Genomic DNA, 26,361 nt, shown 5'->3' with positions numbered 1-26,361 from the left:
AAGAGGGTGGGTGGACAGGTTTCCATCACAATGTTTTCACTACCATGAATTTTTATTTTTGGGTAGAAAGCAGCCGCTTTCCTCAAAAAGTCTGGAGTGTTCATCCCCCCAACGAAAAATCCCCCACGTGAAAAGAAATGGTTGCAATTGGGGGCGGGGTGGGGGAAGATTTTGTGTGGGGAGGATGCACAAGAAGAGGAAAGTTTCCACTGCAAATGTTGATTAAAATGGTGAAAAAAAAAATCACTTCCCATCAACTTTTTCTGTGTGTGTGTGGGGGTGGGGAGAACAGCATTTCCCAGTGTTTGAAATCAAACTTCCCTGGCCTGGTTTACCTGCATGGTCCAAGGGGCGGGAAGTTGGTGTTTTTATGATTTATGATTTGCCTTGGGGCAGTTGTTTCATTCTCTGTGCAGCTAGACAGACTCGCCCTCCCTTAGCACCCTAAAAATAGCAGCGTGGATGTTGTCTCAGGCTAGCAACTCACGTCCAAGCCTGCCGGCCTTCCCCCGGGTCTGAGCTCAGGGCACTAGCCCAAGTCACTAGCATCGTACCCGCCACCCTGCCAGTTTTTCAGTGCTAGCTCTGGCGAAGCTAGCACGAACCTTTTCACAAGTAGCCCTGGTACGTGGGAGCAAAGCGTGGCAATGACCTGCTCTGTCTGCACGTGCCCTCCAGCTGGCCTTTAAACCTCCCTGCTCGTTAACTGGCTAAAAAAGTCTCCCACCTGTTACTGAAGTTTTTCTTTCTACTGCAGAAGACCTTTCCAGCCCACCCACTGCTCTGAGTGTGATGCTCCACCCCAGTGACCTACGGTGCGGTTTAGAACCGAGCATGAAAACAGCTGGAGAACGGGGCTGTGTAGAATGATTAATAATTTCACAGATTTGAAGCTCATTAGATCATCTTGTCTAACGTCCGTACCACAGGCCAGAGAATATCCGTAGTGCTATGTCAAGTCCATAGCGGCTATTTGGGATGCCTTAATCTGATGATACTTGACAATGCTTTCCTCCATAGTGAATAGATATAGTGCACAATGACAGGCCCCAACAGACCTGTTAAAAGTGAAAGTGTAAGACATTTTGGGGTTGAAAGCAAAAGCCTTTTCAAAACCAGACATTTCTACCCCAAAATGTACTTTGGATGGGTTTTAAAATAACCCGTACTGGGTCAGACCAAAGGTCCATCTAGCCCAGTGTCCTGTCTTCCGACAGTGGCCAATGCCAGGTGCTTCAGAGGGAATGAACGGAACCAGCAATCATCCAGCGATCCATCCCCAGTCCTTGTGAACATGCTCAGTACAAACCGAGCAGCAAATCTGGGGATGGGGGCACGTGACCCCGCATGCTCCCCCTCTGCCCCCCCATGCATCACCTCTGGTAATATCTTTTATTGGATTTGTTGGAGAGAGAGACAAGCCTTTGAGGTCCACAGAGCTCTTCTGCAGGTCTGGGAAAGGTCCTCAGAGTGTCACAGCTCAAAACAAGGTGGAAGAGATGGTTAAGCATAAGGAGTTAACAAGAAACCCCTCCAAATAACACAGGCCAGGGAACCTCACTATGTTACTCCTGTACTGAGCACAGTGACTTGTGCTTGACTAAAAGCCTTTTCCCAAAAGGCATCAAGACATCAAGAAATGGAGCATCCACCACTCCCCTTCGGACTTCCTTCCAAGTTCAAATTTTGAAAACTGAAGAGAATCCATTTTTTTTTCTGAAAATGGAAAACATTTTTATGGAAAAAAATTCTGTTCCTCAGCAGGGACTGTCTCTGGCTGTGTGTCTGTGCAGCGCCCGGCACAACGGGGCCCTGATCTCAGCTGGGGCAGGGACGGTCTCTCCCTGTGTGTCTGGGCAGCACCCTGCACAACGGGGCCCTGGTCTCAGCTGGGGACTCTAGGCGTTACCATAAAGTATACAATAATGTCCCAGGAATCTTTGAATACTCTGAAGACAATATTAGAAGCACTGTGAAAAAATTATAGATTTATTTTTTAAAAAAATAATCAAAGAGCCAGATTCCCAGCTGGTGTGAACTGGCCGTAACTCCATTAGAGTCAATGGGCCCAGACCTCCTATGGGTGTAAATCAGCCTTGCGCCATTCACTTTCTCGGCGTTACCCAGATTTACACTGCCTGAGGCTTGGGTAGCTGAAATAAAGATGAGAACACAGGATGTTCGCCATTCCATATATGCAAACAGAGGTCGCCAATCCACCTGTTTAAATGGGCACAGCTTCCTTTTGGCAAATCCATTTATAGTCAGTGTTGCAGATTTCAGACTGGATCCGATTCTTCTGTATTGCAGCACAGCTGTTCTCTTCAGCAGGACCCGATACCGGGAATCTGTGAAAGGAGTGAAGGAGACAGTCACAATCAGTGGGTTTAGAGGTGGGGAAGAGGGTCTATCGCAGCTATTCTCCTTCCTTCCAGGATGCCGGGGTTCCAGCCGTCATCTCTAGTCCTTCCCCAGATAGGCTACTACATGAAACGAGTTGATATGTTTAAGTCCAGACCTGGTGGAGAGATGCACACGGTAGAGAAACTTGCAGCAAAGTGATGAATCAGAGCGCTAGCGCAGAGAGGCCAATCTTTAGAACAGATGCAAATGTTCAGCTTTGAAACTTACATGAAAAGTTGAGTCAATTTCAAATTTCAGTGAAAAAATGGGAAAGTTTTGATGAATTTTGAGTGGCTTTTTGACCTAGTTTTTTGACCAACTATGGAGGCAGTTGGCACTTTCTCAGTTTTGAAACTGATCAGCTTTTGAATTTTGAAATCTCAGATGTTGACAAAAAACAAGAAAAGATTGAAAAGATCGTGTTTCTCCCCATTTTGTAACCAGTTCTGCCCAGGAGCGATGGGGCCATGCAAACAGAGACCCTCATCCTGCAAACATGTATGCATTTGCTTAGCTTTCCTCCCATGCATATTGCCATTGACTTCAATGAGAGAGTTTAAGGTAAGCCCATGTGTGTTTGCAGGATTGAGGCCCTTACACTGTAAAATTTGTGGATCTAATCCCTGCCCCATGGAGGCCAACAGCAGGTTTGCCCTTAACTTTAATGGGGCCCAGAGTCTCACCCTATGTATTTATTGCAGACTGGTGTAAAAAAATTATCAGGAAACACTCACAGTGTTTGATTGAACGGGGAACCATCCACCCAGGTCCACTTCCTCCCTGGGGATGTGAGTCCAATCCACACCTGATTTTGATCTCGTGTAATATTCTGTATGAAATCCTGTGAAATGGACAAGGTGTCTGAGAGAACAGAACAAGGTAGAATTCTCTGACTCCTTTGCTCACGACGCAAATAAGACCTGATCCCTAGTTTGGGTTTTGATCATTATTACTGGCGACAAGTCAGAAGCAGATGAAACTCCAAGTGAAAGTAAACACAAGAAACAATTTATACTATTAATTAATAACTGAGTCAGTCCTGTTCCCTTCCACCAAGATGGTGATGAATTTTGTTCATCATTTTCAGTGAACATCAGGAAACATTCTCAATGTTTTTGAATGAAAATTTTTACAATTTTTTGTGCTGGCTTTTTTTTTAACACAGCTCTAATAAATGATTAAAAGCATTTCAGCCCTGGGCAAACATGTCAGCTGTTATCCACAGACTGCCCCTCTTTCCATATCGGATTCTGTACTGAGTGAACAAACCCTGTGCAGCATTGCCATACAGCTGTTACCTAGCTGCCCCACCCCAGAATTAGCCGCATCCCAGTGATAGCTGAGTGATTCCTGTCTCCAGTTTGCACCTAATCCTTTTAACACTGTAAAATGTTTTGGGATCTACTATTAATGTATTTATTTATATAATTATTATTATTTATTTGTATATATATAATGTATTTATTTATATAAAAATTTAATCGCCCAAGCCAAAATATATAGGCTTGGGGCGATTCGATTTTTATCAGCAAATGTTGACTTCACCGTACACACACAAACTGATGACAAATATTTCCACTGACAATAATCAAAATTTACAGAGAGGCAACGTAAGAAAAATGTTGCTTAAGAACTTAGCGTTTGATTTAAGGATTCTTACTTTGGCTATGTTGACGATTACAAAGCTTAACCTCTTTGAATCTCAACATGTACTGTCATTAACTAATTATGGTCCGACCTCCCTGCCCACTGTCTGACCCTGCCCCATGATCTCCCACAACCGTGGAAATTTACAGCAATAAAAATGGATAAAAAATACTTCAAATCCATAATTCTGCACAACTGAAAATTTAAATGGTTAAAAAATGATTAAAAATAAATGGAGACTATCTGTTGAAATTCTGAAAAAAACAAACATTTCATTTCACTTTAAATTTTTCCTGTGAAAAATAGAAAAATTGTGAATGGAAATTTTACTTTCAAAAGTTTGTTGCTGGAAAAATAAAAGAGGGCTTCATGCCCTGCTCTCATTCACAAGGACACAAATACGGTGCAGTTTAGCACATTCTTTACCAGCTCCTCCCGGTCCTGGATCACTAGCAGGTGAGATCCCCTCCGTGAGCAGTCATCACGGCCCCTGCTCCAGTATTGATTCTCTTCAGACAGCCGGTAGCACTTGTCCCTGTGCGGCACCCAGTGCCTGGGGCAGAGTTTGCACCCGGAGCCGTCTGGAGGGCGAAATGGAACAGTTATTAAAATAATGGATCTGCTCGTCCACCGGCAGAGACACAAGGAGCCTTCTCATGCCATGTTTTAGTGAGACAAAGCGCAGTGCATTGGCAGAGCTCTGGGGAGCGTGGCAAGACCATAACATCATGGGGTGCCCAGAGTAAGTGCTGGCTCCAATACCCCAGTGTGATGCAAGGGGGCGCTGTGTTACAGGTTAGCGGAGCAGGAGGATCAGCAGGGGGCGCTCTCCCCTCACAGTCAGTGCTGGCCCCAATGCCCCAGTGTGGCGCTGTGTGGGGGTGCGTGGGGGAGCTGCGTTCGGTTATCAGGGGCAGAGGCTCAATACAGGGTGCTCTCACCTTGCAGTAGGGTGACCAGATGCCCCGATTTGATAGGGACAGTCCCGATATATGGGGCTTTTTCTTATATAGATACCTATTACTCCCACCCCCGTCCCGATTTTTCACACTCGCTACCTGGTCAGCCTACCTTGCAGCCACGGCTGACCCCAATGCTCCAGTGCAGGGCTAGGGGGCGCTGTGCGGCAGGGCTCAATAGGGAGTACGCTAATGTCAGTCAATGCTGGCCCTGGTCTCAGCTGGGGCAGGGACCGTCTCTCCCTGGGTGTCTGGGCAGCACCCGGCACGATGGGGCCCTGGTCTCAGCTGGGGCAGGGACCGTCTCTCGCTGGGTGTCTGGGCAGCACCCGGGACAATGGGGCCCTGGTCTCAGCTGGGGCAGGGACCGTCTCTCCCTGGGTGTCTGGGCAGCACCCGGCACCACGGGGCCCTGATCTCAGTTAGTGCCTCTGGGTGCTACACGTGTAATACACGGATCAGCTAAAGAACTGTAAAATCTTATTACGCTATTGTGGCTCCAGCTGCCAGGGCTCTGCCCACCCTGACTGGCCACGAGCTGTCGCAGCTGAGGCTAGGGTGACCAGATCTCCACACTAAAATATCGCGACACATCGGGGTGCCCTCAGCCCCGTCCACAGTCTACCAACGCTCCTCCCAGGCTCCATCCCCACTCTGCCCCAGGTCCCGCCCCCTCCCCGCTTGGCCCCCCCCACCACGCCCTTCCTCATCCCCCGGCCTGCCACTGGCTGGTTGCGCCCCTCCTCGGTCCCCCACCCACCACTCGCCTCCCCGCCCACTTGCTTGCCCCTTCACATCCCCACCCCTGCCCACCACTCACCCCTATGGTGCTGATTTCCCCTCTGCTGGGTGGGTGCTCACCCACCCCCCGCCTCTTCCCGCCTCTGCCCTGCCCTCGCCCCACCCCCATTCTACCCCCTTCCCCCAAGTCCCCGCCCCTGCCCTTCCTCGTCTCCACCGCCTCCCCTGAGCGTGCCACGTCCCCGCTTCTCCCCCTCCCTCCTGGAAAGCGCTAAGCGCCGCTAAACAGCTGTTAGGTGGTGGGAAGCGCTGGAATGGGGGAGGAATGGGGACGTGGCGCACTGGGGGTCGGGCGGGGGGGAGAAGGAGGCGAGGAGGGGGGAGCCTGGCTGCAATTTTTCCCCATGGGTGCTCCAGCCCCAGAGGACCCATGCGGTCAGCGCCTCCCTCCCACTCGCCTCCTTACCTGAATATCGGGACAAATGGCGTCCCGATCGTACATTGATCGGGATGCGGGACAAAGGGTTAAATATCGGGCCATCTGGTCACCCTAGCTGAGGCTGTAGGTCCCTGGCGATATTACAGAGGCTCAGGAAAGGAGGGATGGGACAGAGAGGGGGTGGGACCGAAGGTGTCTCGGCTTTATGTAAACACCAAGGTGTGTAACAGTGAGGGTGACCAGACAGCAAAAATGTGAAAAATCGGGACGGGGGTGGAGGGTAATAGGAGCCTATATAAGAAAAAGACCCAAAAATCGGGACTGTCCCTATAAAATCGGGATATCTGGTCACCCTAGTAACAGTGAGGGTGAGTGACGGGCTGGATGCAGGATGCGCGGGGGTTACCTGCTGAGCTGGTTTCCACCCCACACAGCTTTCGCTTCAGGCAGGATTGGAAATCCTCCAATCTACGGTGGTACGGTGTTGTGTTTCGATTGATCTCACAGGAATCGCTCTTCTCAGAGGTCTGCGGCACGGCTGCCATCTGGCGATTCTGGGATGGGCACTGGGAAACTTCAAGATAAATAGAAGCCAAAAATTGGAGAAGACGAGGCCAGATTCCAGCTGGTGTCGATCCGCCGTAACTCCAACCACAGGCACTGATTTTTGGATTTCCCACAGGATGCTCCGCCCCCGCTCTGTCCTGAGGCCCCGCCCTCACTCCGCCTCTCCCCCCGAGGACACACCCTCAAGCCGCGCCCTCACTACGCCTCTTCATGCCCCCACTCCACCCCCTTCCCCAAAATCCCCCTTCCCCATCCTCTCTCCCTTCCTCTACCCGCTGTCCCCTGCCCCATCCCCCTCCCCCTTCCCCTGCCCTCCGAACAGCTGATCAGCAGCCAGCCCTGGGGCCAGGCCGAACCACGGTGGCTGGTGGGTGCTGAGCCCCCCGTATTTTTTTTCTGTGGGTGCCTGAGGCCCGGAGCACCCCTGGCGTCAGCGCCTATGGCTCCATCGGAGTCCATGGGCCAGATCCCAGCTGGTGTGAATAGGCCATAGCTCCATTGGAGTCAATGGGCCAGATTCCCAGGTGGTGTAAATCAATGACACTATGGCAATTTATAGCAACTGAGAATCTGGCACAGTTGTCCCAGAATCACAAAGTTCAAGGCTAGAAGAGACCTCCTGTATCACCCAGGCCAGAGGCGATTCTTGCAACTGAGAATCTGGCACAGTTGTCCCAGAATCACAAATGTCAAGGCTAGAAGAGACCTCCTGTATCACCCAGGCCAGAGGCCGCCACTCAGCGATTCTCGCCTTGAGCCCCAACAACGTGTGCTGAGTTCCCGCTGCATTGCTGGGCCGCAGCACAAAACCCACAGCCGGGGGCTACTCACCCAGGACAGCCAGGACTATCACAGCTCCCAGCAGGACGATGTTCCCGGCACAGCCGACCCGATGCCAAAGCGGACACTGCGGACAAGCTGCAAGAAGCAAGGGGGGAAATGCAGAGCCGGTTTGCATGCACCAGGGGAGATAACTGTCTGTGGTGCACCCCACACCAATTGACATCTGCAAGGCGACGTCTCTGCCTTTTAACACCTGGCCTGGCCTGTTTGCAGTTCTCGCCTGTCAGTGGAAACAAGCCCCCTTGTTTGACTGGGGCTAGCTGAGCAAATTGCTTGCAAAAGTCTCTGAGACGGAGGTGGAGAAGACACTGCTCTTCTCAGCTCAGCAGATCAGGAAACCCACTGCTGGAAATGTACGTGAGGGGGAAGGTGAACGTGTTATAATGCATCTGATGAAGTGGGTTATAGCCCACGAAAGCTTATACCAAAGGAATAATACTAGAAGGAACTGGAGTCGGTAACAGAATTCTGTCCTCCTAAGGAACTCACCTGACTCCGTTTCTGTAGCAGCTGAGCGCCTCATCATAACCGGGGAAATATTTACCCTCCGTGCCCTGCTCTGAGACAGGGCAGCGCTGTTATCCCCATCTTGCGTCGATACCAAGGCCAGAAGGGAACGTTGTGATCATCTAGTCTGACCTCTAGATAGCGCAGGCCCGAGATCTGCCCCAAAATAATGCCTTCAGCGGAGCTGTCAGAAAAACGTCCCTGCTTGATTTAAAAACGGTCAATGATGGAGAATCCCCCGTGACCCTTGGTAAATTGTTCCATGGGTTAATTACTCTCCCTGTCATAAATGTACCCCATATTTCCAGCCTGAATTTGTCTAGCTTCAAGTTGCAGCCCTTGGGTTTTATTAGAGCTTTGCGAGACTGAAGAGCCCATCATTAAAATTTTGTACTGACAGCCTGGGATCAAGTCACCCCGTCACCTTCTCTTTGTTACGCTAACTAGATGGAGCTCCTGGAATCTCTCACTGTAACGCGGGTTTTCTAGCCCTTTAATCGTTCTCGTGGCTTTTCCCTGACCCCTCTCTAGTTCATTAACCTCCTTCTTGAACGGCGCGCACCAGCCCTGGCCGCAGGAGCCCAGCGGCGCTTGTACCGGGGACAAATACAGAGGTAATAGAACGCTGCGCTGTCTCTCCACGCCTGCTTACAGGTGGGAAACAGAGGCACGGAGTGATGGAGGGCCAGCTTTCCTAAGGTATTTAGGCACCTAAAAAACCAGGCCGGGTGTAATTTTTTTAAAGCCTTTAAGTCCTGCTGAAGCCAGCTTGCTCAGGCACCTAATTACCTGTGGAAGTCTGACCCTACGTGCCTAGCTCAAGACGACACAGGGAGTGTGCAAAAAAGGACTTAAACACAGGTCTTCCAAGTGTCCTTCTCCCCTGGGCCTCCCTGCTCCTTCCTCTTGGTCTCAGTACGTGTTGACCGCATTCCAGTCGGGCAATGGGATGGCACAGGAGGGCAGAGCTGTACCATATACTGTGATTCACTGTGTATTGCTCTCACTACGCCCAGATCTCAGTGACCCTGTTCCAAATCCGGAGTCACTCCACTGCGATGAATTGTGTCAGGGCTGCATTCAAATCTCAGTTACCTTGTTCCAAATCCAGAGTGACTCCACTGCAATGAATGGGGCCAGGGCTGGACTTTGACCTCAATGACCAGAGCTAAATCCAGAGCAACCCCACTGAAGGTAGTGGAGTTAGGACCAAATTCTGATCTCCGTGACCCTGGTGTAAATCCAGACTTAATGCATTGAAGTCAGTGAAGCTATGCCCGCTTGCACCAGATGGGGATCTCACCCCTCGTCCATTGCTAGACCTGCTATCTATCAACATTACAGTCGCAAAAATGGAATCCCAGCCTCCCAAAATCCACACCCCTGAAAAAACACCACAAAGTGAAAGGCACTCACTGTGATGCTGAGCCGGGGCCGACGTGTGGCTGGGCAGAGAGCCTGCCTTGAAGTTTACATTCTCATAGACTTCTCCATCAGCCATGGCCAGCAAAGGCAACAGCTGCGTGTGAAGGCACCGTCCTAGCTGTGTGCGAGCTAACATGAACACGCCTCCACCAGGAAATATTGTGTCAGTTGAAACCTGCCACCTTCTGACCACTGCGTGAGCTTTGGCGAATGGCGGAATAATTTGCACCTTCTGACCCTGCTGCTCTTTTCAAAAGTGCCCGGAGAGTTGGCTGCTCCACCCGACTCCGATTCAGTGCAGATCCGAACTCAGTGAGGCAGGAAATGCCAATCCAGAGCCATACAGAGCCAGTGCAAGCGGGCTTGTGTCGAGATCCTGCCCCTCTGCTTTTGTCTGTGCTCAGAGAATCAATGGTCTTTGAGGGGGCTGCCCACAGCAGCCAGTTGTCAAAAGCCTGTGTAGCAATTCTAGATCAAGAGGCGGAAATGAGCTCGAAAAGAGGGTGGGTGGACAGGTTTCCATCACAATGTTTTCACTACCATGAATTTTTATTTTTGGGTAGAAAGTAGCCGCTTTCCTTGAAACGTCTGGAATGTTCGTCCCCCCAACGAAAATCCCCCACCCGAAACGAAATGGTTGCAATTGGGGGCGGGGTGGGGGAAGATTTTGTGTGGGGAGGATGCACAAGAAGAGGAAAGTTTCCACTGCAAATGTTGATTAAAATGGTGAAAAAAAAATCACTTCCCATCAACTTTTTCTGTGTGTGTGTGGGGGTGGAGGGAACAGCATTTCCCAGTGTTTGAAATCAAACTTCCCTGGCCTGGTTTACCTGCATGATCCAAGGGGCGGGAAGTTGGTGTTTTTATGATTTATGATTTGCCTTGGGGCAGTTGTTTCATTCTCTGTGCAGCTAGACAGACTTGCCCTCCCTTAGCACCCTAAAAATAGCAGCGTGGATGTTGTCTCAGGCTAGCAACTCACGTCCAAGCCTGCCAGCCTTCCCCCGGGTCTGAGCTCAGGGCACTAGCCCAAGTCACTAGCACCGTACCCGCCACCCTGCCAGTTTTTCAGTGCTAGCTCTGGCGAAGCTTTTCACAAGTAGCCCTGGTACGTGGGAGCAGAGCGTGGCGATGACCTGCTCTGGCTGCACGTGCCCTCCAGCTGGCCTTCAAGCCTCCCTGCTCGTTGACTGGCTAAAAAAGTCACCCACCTCTTACTGAAGTTTTTCTTTCTACCGCAGAAGACCTTTCCAGCCCACCCACTGCTCTGAGTGTGATGCTCCACCCCGGTGACCTACGGTGCGGTTTAGAACCGAGCATGAAAACAGCTGGAGAACGGGGCTGTGTAAAATGATTAATAATTTCACAGATTTGAAGCTCATTAGATCATCTTGTCTAATGTCCGTACCGCAGGCCAGAGAATATCCGTAGTGCTATGTCAAGTCCATAGCGGCTATTTCGGATGCCTTAATCTGATGATACTTGACAATGCTTTCCTCCATAGTGAATAGATATAGTGCACAATGACAGGCCCCAACAGACCTGTTAAAAGTGAAAGTGTAAAACATTTTGGGGTTGAAAGCAAAAGCCTTTTCAAAACCAGACATTTCTCAGCCAAAATGTACTTTGGATGGGTTTTAAAAAAACCCGTACTGGGTCAGACCAAAGGTCCATCTAGCCCAGTGTCTTGTCTTCCGACAGTGGCCAATGCCAGGTGCTTCAGAGGGAATGAACAGAACCAGCAATCATCCAGCGATCCATCCCCAGTCCTTGTGAGCATGCTCAGTACAAACCGAGCAGCAAATCTGGGGATGGGGGCACGTGACCCCGCATGCTCCCCCTCTGCCCCCCTGTGCATCACCTCTGGTAATATCTTTTATTGGATCTGTTGGAGAGAGAGACAAGCCTTTGAGGTCCACAGAGCTCTTCTGCAGGTCTGGGAAAGGTCCTCAGAATGTCACAGCTCAACACAAGGTGGAAGAGATGGTTAAGCATAAGGAGTTAACAAGAAACCACTCCAAATAACACAGGCCAGGGAACCTCACTATGTTACTCCTGTACTGAGCACAGTGACTTGTGCTTGACTAAAAGCCTTTTCCCAAAAGGCATCAAGACATCAAGAGATGGAGCATCCACCGCTCCCCTTGGGACTTTCTTCCAAGTTCAAATTTTGAAAACTGAAGAGAATCCATTTTTTTTTCTGAAAATGGAAAACATTTTTATGGAAAAAAATTCTGTTCCTGAGCAGGGACTGTCTCTAGCTGTGTGTCTGTGCAGCGCCCGGCACCACGGGGCCCTGATCTCAGCTGGGGCAGGGACTGTCTCTCCCTGTGTGTCTTCAGTGCCCAGCACAACGGGGCCCTCATCTCAGCTGGGGACTCTAGGCGTTACCATAAAGTATACAATAATGTCCCAGGAATCTTTGAATACTCTGAAGACAATATTAGAAGCACTGTGAAAAAATTATAGATTTATTTTTTAAAAAAATAATCAAAGGGCCAGATTCCCAGCTGGTGTGAACTGGCCGTAACTCCATTAGAGTCAATGGGCCCAGACCCCCTATGGGTGTAAATCAGCCTTGCGCCATTCACTTTCTCGGCGTTACCCAGATTTACACTGCCTGAGGCTTTGGTAGCTGAAATAAAGATGAGAACGCAGGATGTTCTGCATTCCTTATATGCAAACAGAGGTCGCCAATCCACCCGTTTAAATGGGCACAGCTTCCTTTTGGCAAATCCATTTATAGTCAGTGTTGCAGTTTTCAGACTTGATCTGATTCTTCTTTACTGCAGCACAGCTGTTCTCTTCAGCAGGACGTGATACCGTGAATCTGTGAAAGGAGTGAAGGAGACAGTCACAATCAGTGGGTTTAGAGGTGAGGAAGAGGGTCTATCGCAGCTATTCTCCTTCCTTGCAGGATGCCGGGGTTCCAGCCGTCATCTCTAGTCTTTCCCCAAATAGGCTACTACATGAAACGAGTTGATATGTTCAAATCCAGACCTGGTGGAGAGATGTACTTGGCACAGAAACTTGCAGCAAAGTGATGAATCAGAGCGCTAGCCCAGAGAGGCCAATCTTTAGAACAGATGCAAATGTTCAGCTTTGAAACTTACATGAAAAGTTGAGTCAATTTCAAATTTCAGTGAAAAAATGGGAAAGTTTTGATGAATTTTGACAGGTTTCAGAGTAACAGCCGTGTTAGTCTGTATTCGTAAAAAGAAAAAAGAAAAGGAGTACTTGTGGCACCTTAGAGACTAACCAGTTTATTTGAGCATGAGCTTTCGTGAGCTACAGCTCACTTCATCGGATGCATAGCATATCGTGGAAACTGCAGAAGACATTATATACACACAGAGACCATGAAACAAAACTTCCTCCCACCCCACTGTCCTGCTGCTAACAGCTTATCTAAAGTGATCATCAAGTGATCATCAAGGAAGGCCATTTCCAGCACAAATCAAGGTTTTCTCACTCTTCCCCCCCCCCCCCACACACAGACACACATATAAACTCACTCTCCTGCTGGTAATAGCCCATCCCTCTTTGAAACCTCTCTTTATAATGCGCATGATAATCAAGGTGGGTCATTTCCAGCACTAATCCAGGTTTTCTCACCATCCCCCCCCCCCCCCACACACACACACACCCCTCCAAAAACCACACACACAAACTCACTCTCCTGCTGGCAATAGCTCATCTTACAATGTGCACAGCAATAATCCAAGTTTAACCAGAACGTCTTGGGGGGGGGGGGGTTTGTAGAGTGGCTTTTTGACCTAGTTTTTTGACCAACTATGGAGGCAGTTGGCACTTTCTCAGTTTTGAAACTGATCAGCTTTTGAATTTTGAAATCTCAGATGTTGACAAAAAACAAGAAAAGATTGAAAAAATCGTGTTTCTCCCCATTTTGTAACCAGTTCTGCCCAGGAGCGATGGGGCCATGCAAACAGAGACCCTCATCCTGCAAACATGTATGCATTTGCTTAGCTTTCCTCCCATGCATACTGCCATTGACTTCAATGAGAGAGTTTAAGGTAAGCCCATGTGTGTTTGCAGGATTGAGGCCCTTACACTGTAAGATTTGTGGGTCTAATCCCTGCCCCATGGAGGCCAACAGCAGGTTTGCCCTTAACTTTAATGGGGACCCAGGGTCTCACCCTATGTATTTATTGCAGACTGATGTAAAAAACTTATCAGGAAACACTCACAGTGTTTGATTGAACGGAGAACCATCCACCCAGGTCCACTTCCTCCCTGGGGTTGTGATGTTGAGTCCAATCCACACCTCATTTTGATCTCGTGTAATATTCTGTATGAACTCCTGTGTAATGGACAAGGTGTCAGAGAGAACAGAACAAGGTAGAATTCTCTGACTCCTTTGCTCACGACGCAAATGAGACCTGATCCCTAGTTTGGGTGTTGATCATTATTACTGGTGAGAAGTCAAAACCAGATGAAACTCCAATTGAAAGTAAACACAAGAAACAATTTATACTATTAACTAATAACTGAGTCAGTCCTGTTCCCCTCCACCAAGATGGTGGTGAATTTTGTTCATCATTTTCAGTGAACATCAGGAAACATTCTCAATGTTTTTGAATGAAAATTTTTACAATTTTTTTGTGCTGGCTTTTTTTTTTTAACACAGCTCTAATAAATGATTAAAAGCATTTCAGCCCTGGGCAAACATGTCAGCTGTTATCCACCGACTGCCCCTCTTTCCATATCGGATTCTGTACTGAGTGAACAAACCCTGTGCAGCATTGCCATACAGCTGTTACCTAGCTGCCCCACCCCAGAATTAGCCGCATCCCAGCAATAGCTGAGTGATTCCTGTCTCCAGTTTGCACCTAATCCTTTTAACACTGTAAAATGTTTTGGGATCTACTATTAATGTATTTATTTATATAATTATTATTATTTATTTGTATATATATATAATGTATTTATTTATATAAATATTTAATCGCCCAAGCCTAAATATATAGGCTTGGGACGATTTGATTTTTATCAGCAAATGTCGACTTCACCGTACACACACAAACTGATGACAAATATTTCCACTGACAATAATCAAAACTTACAGAGAGGCAAGGTAAGGAAAATGTTGCTTGAGAACTGAGCGTTTGATTTAAGGATCCTTACTTTGGCTATGTTGACAGTTACAAAGCTTAACCTCTTTGAATCTCAACAGCTACTCTCATTAACTAATTATGGTCCGACTTCCCTGCCCAGTCTCTGACCCCGCCCCATGATGTCCCACAACCGTGAAAATTTACAGCAACAAAAATGGATAAAAAATACTTCAAATCCATAATTCTGCACAACTGAAAATTTAAATGGTTAAAAAATGATTAAAAATAAATGGAGAATATCTGTCAAAATTCTGAAAAAAACAAACATTTCATTTCACTTTAAATTTTTCCTGTGAATGAAAATTTTACTTTCAAAAGTTTGTTGCTGGAAAAATAAAAGAGGGCTTCATGCCCTGCTCTCATTCACAAGGACACAAATACGGTGCAGTTTAGCACATTCTTTACCAGCTCCTCCCAGTCCTGGATCACTAGCAGGTGAGATCCCCTCCGTGAGCAGTCATCACGGCCCCTGCTCCAGTATTGATTCTCTTCAGACAGCCGGTAGCACTTGTCCCTGTGCGGCACCCAGTGCCTGGGGCAGAGTTTGCACCCGGAGCCGTCTGGAGGGCGAAATGGAACAGTTATTAAAATAATGGATCTGCTCGTCCACCGGCAGAGACACAAGGAGCCTTCTCACGCCATGTTTTAGTGAGACAAAGCGCAGTGCATTGGCAGAGCTCTGGGGAGCGTGGCAAGACCATAACATCATGGGGTGCCCAGAGTAAGTGCTGGCTCCAATACCCCAGTGTGATGCAAGGGGGCGCTGTGTTACAGGTTAGCGGAGCAGGAGGATCAGCAGGGGGCGCTCTCCCCTCACAGTCAGTGCTGGCCCCAATGCCCCAGTGTGGCGCTGTGTGGGGGTGCGCGGGGGAGCTGCATTCGGTTATCAGGGGAAGAGGCTCGATACAGGGTGCTCTCACCTTGCAGTAGGGTGACCAGATGTCCCGATTTGATAGGGACAGTCCCGATATATGGGGCTTTTTCTTATATAGATACCTATTACTCCCACCCCCGTCCCGATTTTTCACACTCGCTATCTGGTCAGCCTACCTTGCAGCCATGGCTGACCCCAATGCTCCAGTGCAGGGCTAGGGGGCGCTGTGCGGCAGGGCTCAATAGGGAGTATGCTAATGTCAGTCAATGCTGGCCCTGATCTCAGCTGGGGCAGGGACCGTCTCTCGCTGGGTGTCTGGGCAGCACCCGGGACAATGGGGCCCTGGTCTCAGCTGGGGCAGGGACCGTCTCTCGCTGGGTGTCTGGGCAGCACCCGGGACAATGGGGCCCTGGTCTCAGCTGGGGCAGGGACCGTCTCTCGCTGGGTGTCTGGGCAGCACCCGGGACAATGGGGCCCTGGTCTCAGCTGGGGCAGGGACCGTCTCTCCCTGGGTGTCTGGGCAGCACCCGGCACCACGGGGCCCTGATCTCAGTTAGTGCCTCTGGGTGCTACACGTGTAATACACGGATCAGCTAAAGAACTGTAAAATCTTATTACACTGTTATGGCTCCAGCTGCCAGGGCTCTGCCCACCCTGACTGGCCACGAGCTGTCGCAGCTGAGGCTAGGGTGACCAGATCTCCACACTAAAATATCGCGACACATCGGGGTGCCCTCAGCCCCGTCCACAGTCTACCAACGCTCCTCCCAGGCTCCATCCCCACTCTGCCCCAGGTCCCGCCCCCTCCCCGCTTGGCCCCCCCCACCACGCCCTTCCTCATCCCCCGGCCTGCCACTGGCTGGTTGCGCCCCTCCTCGGTCCCCCACCCACCACTCGCCTCCCCGCCCACTTGCTTGCCCCTTCACATCCCCACCCCTGCCCACCACTCACCCCTACGGCACTGATTTCCCCTCTGCTGGGTGGGTGCTCACCCACCCCCCGCCTCTTCCCGCCTCTGCCCTGCCCTCACCCCACCCCCATTCTACCCCCTTCCCCCAAGTCCCCGCCCCTGCCCTTCCTCGTCTCCACCGCCTCCCCTGAGCGTGCCACGTCCCCGCTTCTCCCCCTCCCTCCTGGAAAGCGCTAAGCGCCGCTAAACAGCTGTTAGGTGGTGGGAAGCGCTGGAATGGGGGAGGAATGGGGACGTGGCGCACTGGGGGTCGGGCGGGGGGGAGAAGGAGGCGAGGAGGGGGGAGCCTGGCTGCAATTTTTCCCCGTGGGTGCTCCAGCCCCAGAGCACCCATGCGGTCAGCGCCTCCCTCCCACTCGCCTCCTTACCTGAATATCGGGACAAATGGCGTCCCGATCGTACATTGATCGGGATGCGGGACAAAGGGTTAAATATCGGGCCATCTGGTCACCCTAGCTGAGGCTGTAGGTCCCTGGCGATATTACAGAGGCTCAGGAAAGGAGGGATGGGACAGAGAGGGGGTGGGACCGAAGGTGTCTCGGCTTTATGTAAACACCAAGGTGTGTAACAGTGAGGGTGACCAGACAGCAAAAATGTGAAAAATCGGGACGGGGGTGGAGGGTAATAGGAGCCTATATAAGAAAAAGACCCAAAAATCGGGACTGTCCCTATAAAATCGGGATATCTGGTCACCCTAGTAACAGTGAGGGTGAGTGACGGGCTGGATGCAGGATGCGCGGGGGTTACCTGCTGAGCTGGTTTCCACCCCACACAGCTTTCGCTTCAGGCAGGATTGGAAATCCTCCAATCTACGGTGGTACGGTGTTGTGTTTCGATTGATCTCACAGGAATCGCTCTTCTCAGAGGTCTGCGGCACGGCTGCCATCTGGCGATTCTGGGATGGGCACTGGGAAACTTCAAGATAAATAGAAGCCAAAAATTGGAGAAGACGAGGCCAGATTCCAGCTGGTGTCGATCCGCCGTAACTCCAACCACAGGCACTGATTTTTGGATTTCCCACAGGATGCTCCGCCCCCGCTCTGTCCTGAGGCCCCGCCCTCACTCCGCCTCTCCCCCCGAGGACACACCCTCAAGCCGCGCCCTCACTACGCCTCTTCATGCCCCCACTCCACCCCCTTCCCCAAAATCCCCCTTCCCCATCCTCTCTCCCTTCCTCTACCCGCTGTCCCCTGCCCCATCCCCCTCCCCCTTCCCCTGCCCTCCGAACAGCTGATCAGCAGCCAGCCCTGGGGCCAGGCCGAACCACGGTGGCTGGTGGGTGCTGAGCCCCCCGTATTTTTTTTCTGTGGGTGCCTGAGGCCCGGAGCACCCCTGGCGTCAGCGCCTATGGCTCCATCGGAGTCCATGGGCCAGATCCCAGCTGGTGTGAATAGGCCATAGCTCCATTGGAGTCAATGGGCCAGATTCCCAGGTGGTGTAAATCAATGACACTATGGCAATTTATAGCAACTGAGAATCTGGCACAGTTGTCCCAGAATCACAAAGTTCAAGGCTAGAAGAGACCTCCTGTATCACCCAGGCCAGAGGCGATTCTTGCAACTGAGAATCTGGCACAGTTGTCCCAGAATCACAAATGTCAAGGCTAGAAGAGACCTCCTGTATCACCCAGGCCAGAGGCCGCCGCTCAGCGATTCTCGCCTTGAGCCCCAACAACGTGTGCTGAGTTCCCGCTGCGTTGCTGGGCCGCAGCACAAAACCCACAGCCGGGGGCTACTCACCCAGGACAGCCAGGACTATCACAGCTCCCAGCAGGACGATGTTCCAGGCGCAGCCGACCCGATGCCAAAGTGGACACTGCGGACAAGCTGCAAGAAGCAAGGGGGGAAATGCAGAGCCGGTTTGCATGCACCAGGGGAGATAACTGTCTGTGGTGCACCCACACCCATTGACATCTGAAGGCGTCGTCTCTGCCTTTTAACACGCTGGCCTGGCCCGTTTGCAGGTCTCGCCTGTCAGTGGAAACAAGCCCCCTTGTTTGACTGGGGCTAGCTGAGCAAATTGCTTGCAAAAGTCTCTGAGACGGAGGTGGAGAAGACATTGCTCTTCTCAGCTCAGCAGATCAGGAAACCCACTGCCGGAAATGTGTGTGTGAGGGGGGAGGTGAACGTGTGTTAATGATCATACAGAGATACAATGAACTGGCGTAAACCATCAGCTCTGAGTAGATATCTAAACTGAGGTGAGACGGGATGATTCCGATCATCTCGTCTCATCTCCTGCAACACACAGGGCTGGGAATTTCACCTGGGATTTCCTGCCTCGAGCCTGGCAATGCGTGGTTGGACAAAGTGTGCCACAGAATACATCGATGAGTGACACGCGTATGCAGGAGGCATCATCCTCTAAGGGATTCCTTTGTGCTGCCATCCCGGTTTAGAGAGAGGGAGGAGCTGTCGGACCCAGCGCGGAGAGACCAACGCTCTCCTTGGTTGTGAAGCCCACAAAAAAACTTGACAATGGCTTGGCTGAGAGTGCAGCCACCACAGCTCATTATGGGCTCGTTGTTCTCCCCTATCCGTCTGTCTGTCACCTTCTGTTGTCTCTTGTCTTAGGCCCAGATTGGAAATGCCATAGGGCAGGGCACTGCCTTTTTATCCCGGGTTTGTACAGCCCCGAGCACAACAGCGTCCTGGTAAACGACTGGGGCTTCTGGAGGCCACGCTAATACAAATAATAATTAAGTGACTTGACTGAGGTCACACATGGAGTCAGTGGCAGAGCCAAGAACCAAAACCAGGTTTCCCACGTGCTAGTCTGGTACCTTAGCAACAAGGACATCCAGCCAAAAGAGGCACTTGCACTGATACACTGGAGCGGGACTGCCTCTGGATGGTGACTCAGCGAAAGCTCTGCTCCCTCGGTGGTTCAGAGCCATAGCTGATCGGTTTAGGGACTAAAAATTCGTTGCTGTTTTTTATCCCCTCTAGGAGTCAGCCCGACTCTAGAAGGAACTGGAGTCGGTAACAGAATTCTGTCCTCCTCAGGAACTCACCCGGCTCCGTTTCTGTAGCAGCTGAGCGCCTCATCGTAATCCGGGAAATATTTACCCTCCCTGCGCTGCTCTGAGAGAGGGCAGCGCCGTTATCCCCACCTTGCGTGGATACAAAGGCCAGAAGGGACCTTTGTGATCATCTAGTCTGACCTCTAGATAGCACAGGCCAGAGACCTGCCCCACAATAATGCCTTCAGCGGAGCTGTCAGAAAAACGTCCCAGCTTGATTTAAAAACGGTCAATGATGGAGAATCCCCCGTGACCCTTGGTAAATTGTTCCACGGGTTAATTACTCTCCCTGTTACAAATGCACGCCTTATTTCTCGCCTTAATTTGTCTAGCTTCAAGTTCCAGCCCTTGGGTTGTGTTAGAGCTTTGCGAGACTGAAGAGCCCGTCATTAAATATTTGTACTGACAGCCTGGGATCAAGTCACCCCGTCACCTTCTCTTTGTTACGCTAACTAGATGGAGCTCCTGGAGTCTCTCACTGTAACACGGGTTTCCTAACCCTTTAATCGTTCTCGTGGCTCTTCCCTGACCCCTCTCTAGTTCATTAACCTCCTTCTTGAACGGTGCGCACCAGCCCTGGCCGCAGGAGCCCAGCGGCGCTTGTACCGGGGACAAATACAGAGGTAATAGAACGCTGCCCTGTCTCTCCACGCCTGCTTACAGGTGGGAAACAGAGGCACGGAGTGATGGAGGGCCAGCTTTCCTAAGGTATTTAGGCACCTAAGAAACCAGGCCGGGTGTGATTTTTTTTAAAGCCTTTAAGTCCTGCTGAAGCCAGCTTGCTTAGGCACCTAATTACCTGTGGAAGTCTGTCCCTACGTGCCTAGTGCAAGACGACGCAGGGCGTGTGCAATAAAGGACTTAAACGCAGGTCTTCCAAGTGTCCTTCCCCCTGGGCCTCCCTGCTCCTTCCTCTTGGTCTCAGTACGTGTCGACCGCACTCCAGTCGGGCAATGTGACGGCAGAGGAGGGCAGAGCCGTACCATATACTGTGACCCACTGTGCATTGCTCTCGCTTCGCCCACAGCCGGCATGAAATCGTTGTCTGTGCAAAGTAAAGCTGCAGTTACTCAGCACCGGGGTCAGAGGCGGATTTACAGTAAAACACAGGGTGCCCTGGCACGGGGACCCCCCCCAACGACAGAGGGCCCCAGGGCTGGGCAGCTGCGGGGGCAGAAGCTTGGTCCTGGCGGCTCCTGCTGCAGGATCCGCCCCCACCAGCAGCCAAGCTCCCCCCTCCCCTGCCTCTTCCCCATCTCCTCCCCCCAAATGCACTGTGGCCCTGCCCCTTCCCCTCCCTCCCAGCGCTTCCCCTGCCGCCAAACAGCTGTTTGCCAGTGCTCAGGTCACTCTGGGGGGAGGGGGAGGAGCGGGGCCGCAGTGCGCTTGGGGGCGGAGGCGGAGAAGAGGCAGGGGTGGGGCCTTGGGGAAGGGGGTGGAATCGGGGCAGGGCGGAGCAAAGGCGGGGCCCCCGCACTCCCCCTACACATATCCCCCCGACCAGCCCTGTGCCGTGAGCTTCTCAGGGCAGGGGGCTGGGGTGGGGCAGTGGGCTGGGAGCACCTCCCCAATCCCAGCCCACACCCCCAGCCCTGAATCCTGCATCCCCCTCAGCCCCTGCCCTCCCTGATGACTGCACCCTCCCACATCCCCCCCACCCCTCGCACCAAATGGGAGCTCCTGCCCCCTGCCCCCACATTCCCACCTGCACCCCTCGCACCAAACGGGATCTGCCCCAGGTAAGCGCTCCACACCCCAACCCCTGCCCCAGCCCTGAGCCCCCTCCCGCATCCTAACTACTGGCCAGACCCTGCACCCCAACCCCCAGCCCGCTCCTGTACCCTAACTTCCTCCCAGAGCCTGCACCCCCAGCCCTGAGCCCCCTCCCACACCCTAACTCCTGGCCAGACCCTGCACCCCAACCCCCAGCCTGCTCCTGTACCCTAACTCCCTCCCAGAGCCTGCACCCCCAGCCCTGAGCCCCCTCCCACACCCTAACTCCTGGCCAGACCCTGCACCCCAACCCCCAGCCTGCTCCTGTACCCTAACTCCCTCCCAGAGCCTGCACCCCCAGCCCTGAGCCCCCTCCCACACCCTAACTCCTGGCCAGACCCTGCACCCCAACCCCCAGCCTGCTCCTGTACCCTAACTCCCTCCCAGACCCTGCACCCCCAGCCCTGAGCCCCCTCCTTCACCCTAACTCCTGGCCAGACCCCGCACCCCAATGGTTTTTTACATTTTTTTTTATACAGTGCTCTTATCCAAAGCACTTTACACTAGTTGGCTAACGGTACAAACAGTATCTGGGAAGATCACTGCGTGGGCCGTCGAGACCCTCGGCGATTTTCAAGTGGTCTGTGGAAAAATAAGTTAGGCTACAAGATCAATCAAGGTCCCTCACTTTATTCTCATTTACTTCCTATTACTTATAGGAGGAGGATGAAGAAGAAAAGAATGAAAAAGAGGGTCCGGGGGGTGGGGAGATCAGAGCGAATGTTCTTTTTCTTGGCTGCGTCCCAAGGAGGGGCCCCCAGAATGAAGCTGAGCACAGGGCCCCACTAACTGGGGTCACATTTTCCTCAGGGCTCGGGGCCAGATTTGCAAGGCGTCAGGACCCACAATCAGGGCTCGGTGCCCGAGGGGACAGCTTTCCAGATGTTCCCAGTCCAACAGCAACGCCGGCTGTGACGGTCTATGGGCAGGTTTCCAGAGATTAGCACCCAATGCGCTGGGCTCCCCTGAAACCCTAGCCACTGAGCTGGGTGCCCACACGAAAGCTGAGATCCCCTGCAAATTTGGTCCCACGTGCGGTGCTGAGCATTGTGGGAAAATAAATAAATAAATCAAGGCATAAAGGCCAGATGCTCAGCTGCTATAAATCAGCAAAGCCCTGTAGACCCCAGTGGTGAGCAGGATTTACACCAGTGCCAATCTGTCTCTTAGACTGTGACTGGTTTGCAAGAATTCAGAGACACTGTCTTGTTTACCAGCCTAGAAACAAGTCAAAGCATTACGCTGACCTTCTCCTACCGGCTAGAGCAGTAGTTCCCAAACGTTAACAACCCGCAAACCCCTTTTACTAAAATGTCCAGTCTCACGAACCCCCTCCTAAAAATGAAAATTTCCCAGGATTTTCTCCTTTACCTGAGTATAAATGATAAAAGCAGCGATGTTGGAAAAATACAATTTGTTTTTATGACATGCTTACTACACACTATTTATTATAAATTATTATTGATCATTACAGTATTTTTATTCCATTATGAAAATGGCAACACTCTTCCAAGATCGCACTTTCGTAGCTTGTATCACTTTGATTAAGCCTGTTAGAAGACAAGGCTCCTATGTTTCATCAAGGAGTATCAGATGTGTTGTGAGTTCAGTCCTTGAGGGGGCCACTTAGGGATCTGAGGTAAAAATTGGGGATTGGTCCTGCGTTGAGCAGGGGGTTGGACTAGATGACCTTCTGAGGTCCCTTCCAACCCTGATATGCTATGAGTCTATGTTAATGTGAAACAGCGTGAAGGGATTTAAGAAGCCAACTCAAAGAGTTTCTCCTACACAAGCATTCAGATCTTGAGCAGTCCAGGCAAACGACGCACATTACAACAAAGCTTGCACTTGTTCTTCATCATAATTTTAAAAACAATATTAGCTGCCTATTTAATTTTAAAAACAGCAAAAAATATCCCCCTCCCTTTCCATTTCTTCTAAGGAGTCTTAAAGTTTAAATCACCTCAGTGTGATAGATATGCTTGCTTTCATCTGCTTAGCTCTTGGAAGTCCAGGGGCTCCGGGCTGCTGGCCCGGCGCTGCCCGGGGTTCCTAGGGACAGCTCTGTTTGCCATTAGGGAATCTTTTCCCGAGAGCCCCCTGTAACATTTCGCAAACCCCCAGGGGTTCACGAACCCCAGTTTGGGAACCACTGGGCCAGAGGAACCTAAACCCAGACCCCCAGCTGGTGCAAATCAGCTGAAACACCACCGTAGTCTACAGAGCTGATTTGCACCTGTTGATTATCTGGCCCTGCATAGTGATGCTCAGACAAAAATCAATGTGAAGGTGGAGTGTATATTTTATCCTTAATTTAATGGTAAACGCATTCCAGGGGTGTTATAATCATCCTACCACCAAACGCTGCCCCAAAATTGAGAGTTAAGGTTACCCTGAAAAGGAATCTTGGTCTGGAAATGCACAATTGAGGCAGCCACACAACTTACATCTGCCCTGTAGTGATGCCATGAAATAAATATGCAATTAGGATGAACACACGTTAGCATTTTGAATGCTGGGTTTGATGAAGCTGATTTGAAAAAGACATTAGATTGTCTTCAGGTTATTTTCTTTCATAGAGTCAGGGCTGGATTCTGATCTCAGTGACCCTGTTCCAAATCTGGAGTGACTCCACTGCAATGAATTGAGTCAGGGCTGCATTCTACTCTCAGTTACCTTGTTCCAAATCCAGAGTGACTCCACTGCAATGAATCGGGTCAGGGCTAGATTTTGACCTCAGTGACCAGAGGTAAATCCAGAGCAACCCCTCTGAAGTCAGTGGAGTTAGGACTAAATTCTGATCTCCGTGACCCTGGTGTAAATCCGGACTTAATGCATTGAAGTCAGTGAAGCTATGCCCGCTTGCACCAGATGGGGATCTCACCCCTCGTGCATTGCTAATATTTATCAACATTACAGTCACAAAAATGGAATCCCAGCCTCCCAAAATCCACACCCCTGAAAAAACGCCACAAAGTAAAAGGCACTCACGGTGATGCTGAGCCGGGGCCGACGTGTGGCTGGGCAGAGAGCCTGCCGGGCGGTTTAGATAAGTGTAGATTATTCCCTCGTCAGCCATTGCCAGCAAAGGTCACAGGCAGGGAGCTGGGTGTGAAGGCACCGTCCTTGTGTCTGAGCTAAGATGACTGACACCTCTTCTATCAGGAAATATTGTCTCTGTTGAAATCTGCCCACTTCTGACCACTGCCTGGGCATTCGCCAATGGCTGAATAATTTGTACCTTCTGCCCCAGCTGCTCTTTGAGGGTTGGACGCTTGACTCTACTCAGATTCGATGGCGACTCTAACTCAGTGAGGCAGCAAATCCCAGCCTGGAGCACCAGGCAGAGCCAGTGCAGACAGTCGTGTGTCTAGCTCATGCCCCTCTGCTTTCCTCTGTGCTCGGAGAATCAATGGTCTTTGAGGGGGCTGTCCACAGCAGCCAGCTGTCAAAAGCCTGTATTGCTTTCTTAGCTCAAGAGGCGGAAATGAGCTCGAAAAGAGGGTGGGTGGACAGTTTTCTACCAAAATGTTTTCTTGGGGGTTTCACTCAAATGACATTTTTTTTGCAGAAAGCAGCCACGTTCCTGGAAAAGTTTGGAATGTTTGTCCCCCAACTAAACCGTCCCCCCCCCCCCCCCCGCCTCTGAAAAGGAAAGGCTTTGGTCAAAAGATTTTGGGGGAGGTTGCACAAGAAGTGGAAAGTTTCCACTGAAAACGTGGATGAAACCGTAGGGGGGGAAATCATTTCCATCAAAATTTTCCAAGGAAAAACAAACAGCATTTCCCAGCCGTGGAAATCAAACTTTTCTGGCTCGGTTCAACTGCACAGTCCAAGGGGTTGGAAATTGGTGATTGTAATATTCATTATTTGCATAAGGACTTTGGGGCAGTTTTTTCATTATATGTGTGGCTAGGCTTGCGCTTCCTTCACTGCAGCAAGCACCTTAAAAATAGCAGCGTGGATGTTGTCTCAGGCTAGCCGTTCAAGTCCAGGCCTGTCGTCTGCCTTCCCCCCCCAGTCTGAGCTGAGGGGACTAGCCCAAATCCCAGCCACCCTGCCATATTTTGCATGCTAGCTCCCGTGAAACGAGCGTGAGTCTTTGCACAAGCGGCCCTAAGTGGGAGCAGAGACTGGCAAAGACCTACTCTCCTGCACGTGCCCCCAGCTCTCTTTCAAATCTCCCGGCTCATTGACTAGAAGCTGGAGAAAAAGGTCACCCCTCCCTCCCCCTTCAGTGAAGTTTTTCTTTCTACTGCAGAAGACCTTTCCAGCCCACCCACTGCTCTGAGTGTGATGCTCCACCCCGGTGACCTACAGTGAGGTTTAGAACCTAGCATGAAAACAGCTGGCGAATGTGGCTGTGAAAAGTGATTAATAGTTTCATAGATTTAAAGGTCATTAGAGCGTCTTGTCTAACATCTGTAACGCAGGCCAGAGAATCACCATAGTGCAGATGTCGAGTCCACAGCCGCTATTTGAGTCAGAGCAGGGGTTCTCAAACTGGGGGTCGGGCCTCCTCAGGGGGGTCACGAACTGTCAGCCTCCCCCCCAAACCCAGCATTTATAATAGTGTGAATTATAAAAAGAAGTGTTTTAATTTATAAAGCGGGTCACACTCAGAGGCTTGCTGTGTGAAAGGGGTCCCCAGTATAAAACTTCGAGCACCAAGGTGCTAGAGTGTACCTTTTAGAAAGTTTAATGATACTTGACAATAAAATATCAGAGTTGGAAGGGACCTCAGGAGGTCATCTAGTCCAACCCCCTGCTCAAAGCAGGGCCAATCCCCAAATTTTGCCCCAGATCCCTAAATGGCCCCCTCAAGGATTGAACTCACAACCCTGGGTTGAGGAGGCCAATGCTTTCAAACCACAGAGCTATCCTTACTTCGCACCATGCTGAATAGATGTATCGCACAAGGACAGGACTTGTCAAAAGTGAAAGTGTTAAACATTTTGGGGTTGAAAAAAAAGGCCTTTTCGAAACCAGATCTTCTCACCCATACGTGTATTTTGAGGGTTTTTTTGGAAAAGAAAATATTTAGTTACTAATCATT

General features: G+C 50.8%; 2 protein-coding genes across 3 annotated transcripts; both read right to left on the bottom strand.

Annotated features, from left to right (window-relative positions):
* Positions 1-2,224: 2,224 nt before the first annotated feature.
* On the bottom strand, positions 2,225-9,656 carry LOC141998262 (killer cell lectin-like receptor subfamily B member 1B allele A). 2 transcript variants are annotated; one of them, XM_074970967.1, is made up of 6 exons: positions 9,523-9,656; positions 7,588-7,674; positions 6,596-6,763; positions 4,477-4,631; positions 3,138-3,244; positions 2,225-2,348 (listed from the first exon to the last, which is right to left on the bottom strand). In XM_074970967.1, the coding sequence occupies exons 1-6, from the start codon at positions 9,605-9,607 to the stop codon at positions 2,225-2,227; spliced, it is 726 nt and encodes a 241-aa protein (XP_074827068.1). In that variant the 5' UTR covers positions 9,608-9,656. The 2 variants fall into 2 exon arrangements, with proteins under 2 accessions (XP_074827068.1, XP_074827067.1); XM_074970966.1 differs by lacking the exon at positions 9,523-9,656 and having other exon boundaries at positions 7,588-7,814.
* A 2,581-nt stretch (positions 9,657-12,237) lies between these two features.
* LOC141998263 (killer cell lectin-like receptor subfamily B member 1B allele C) lies at positions 12,238-24,384 on the bottom strand. The gene is made up of 6 exons (XM_074970968.1): positions 24,297-24,384; positions 18,250-18,336; positions 17,258-17,425; positions 15,072-15,226; positions 13,740-13,852; positions 12,238-12,361 (listed from the first exon to the last, which is right to left on the bottom strand). Exons 1-6 carry the CDS (start codon positions 24,382-24,384, stop codon positions 12,238-12,240), a joined length of 735 nt encoding a protein of 244 aa, XP_074827069.1.
* Between the last annotated feature and the right edge of the window lie 1,977 nt (positions 24,385-26,361).

This window comes from Natator depressus, chromosome 14, assembly GCF_965152275.1.
Source record: "Natator depressus isolate rNatDep1 chromosome 14, rNatDep2.hap1, whole genome shotgun sequence".
Classification (NCBI taxonomy): Eukaryota; Metazoa; Chordata; order Testudines; family Cheloniidae; genus Natator; species Natator depressus.
Note: the sequence above shows the minus strand (reverse complement) of the source record. Positions and strands in the feature narration are given on the sequence as shown.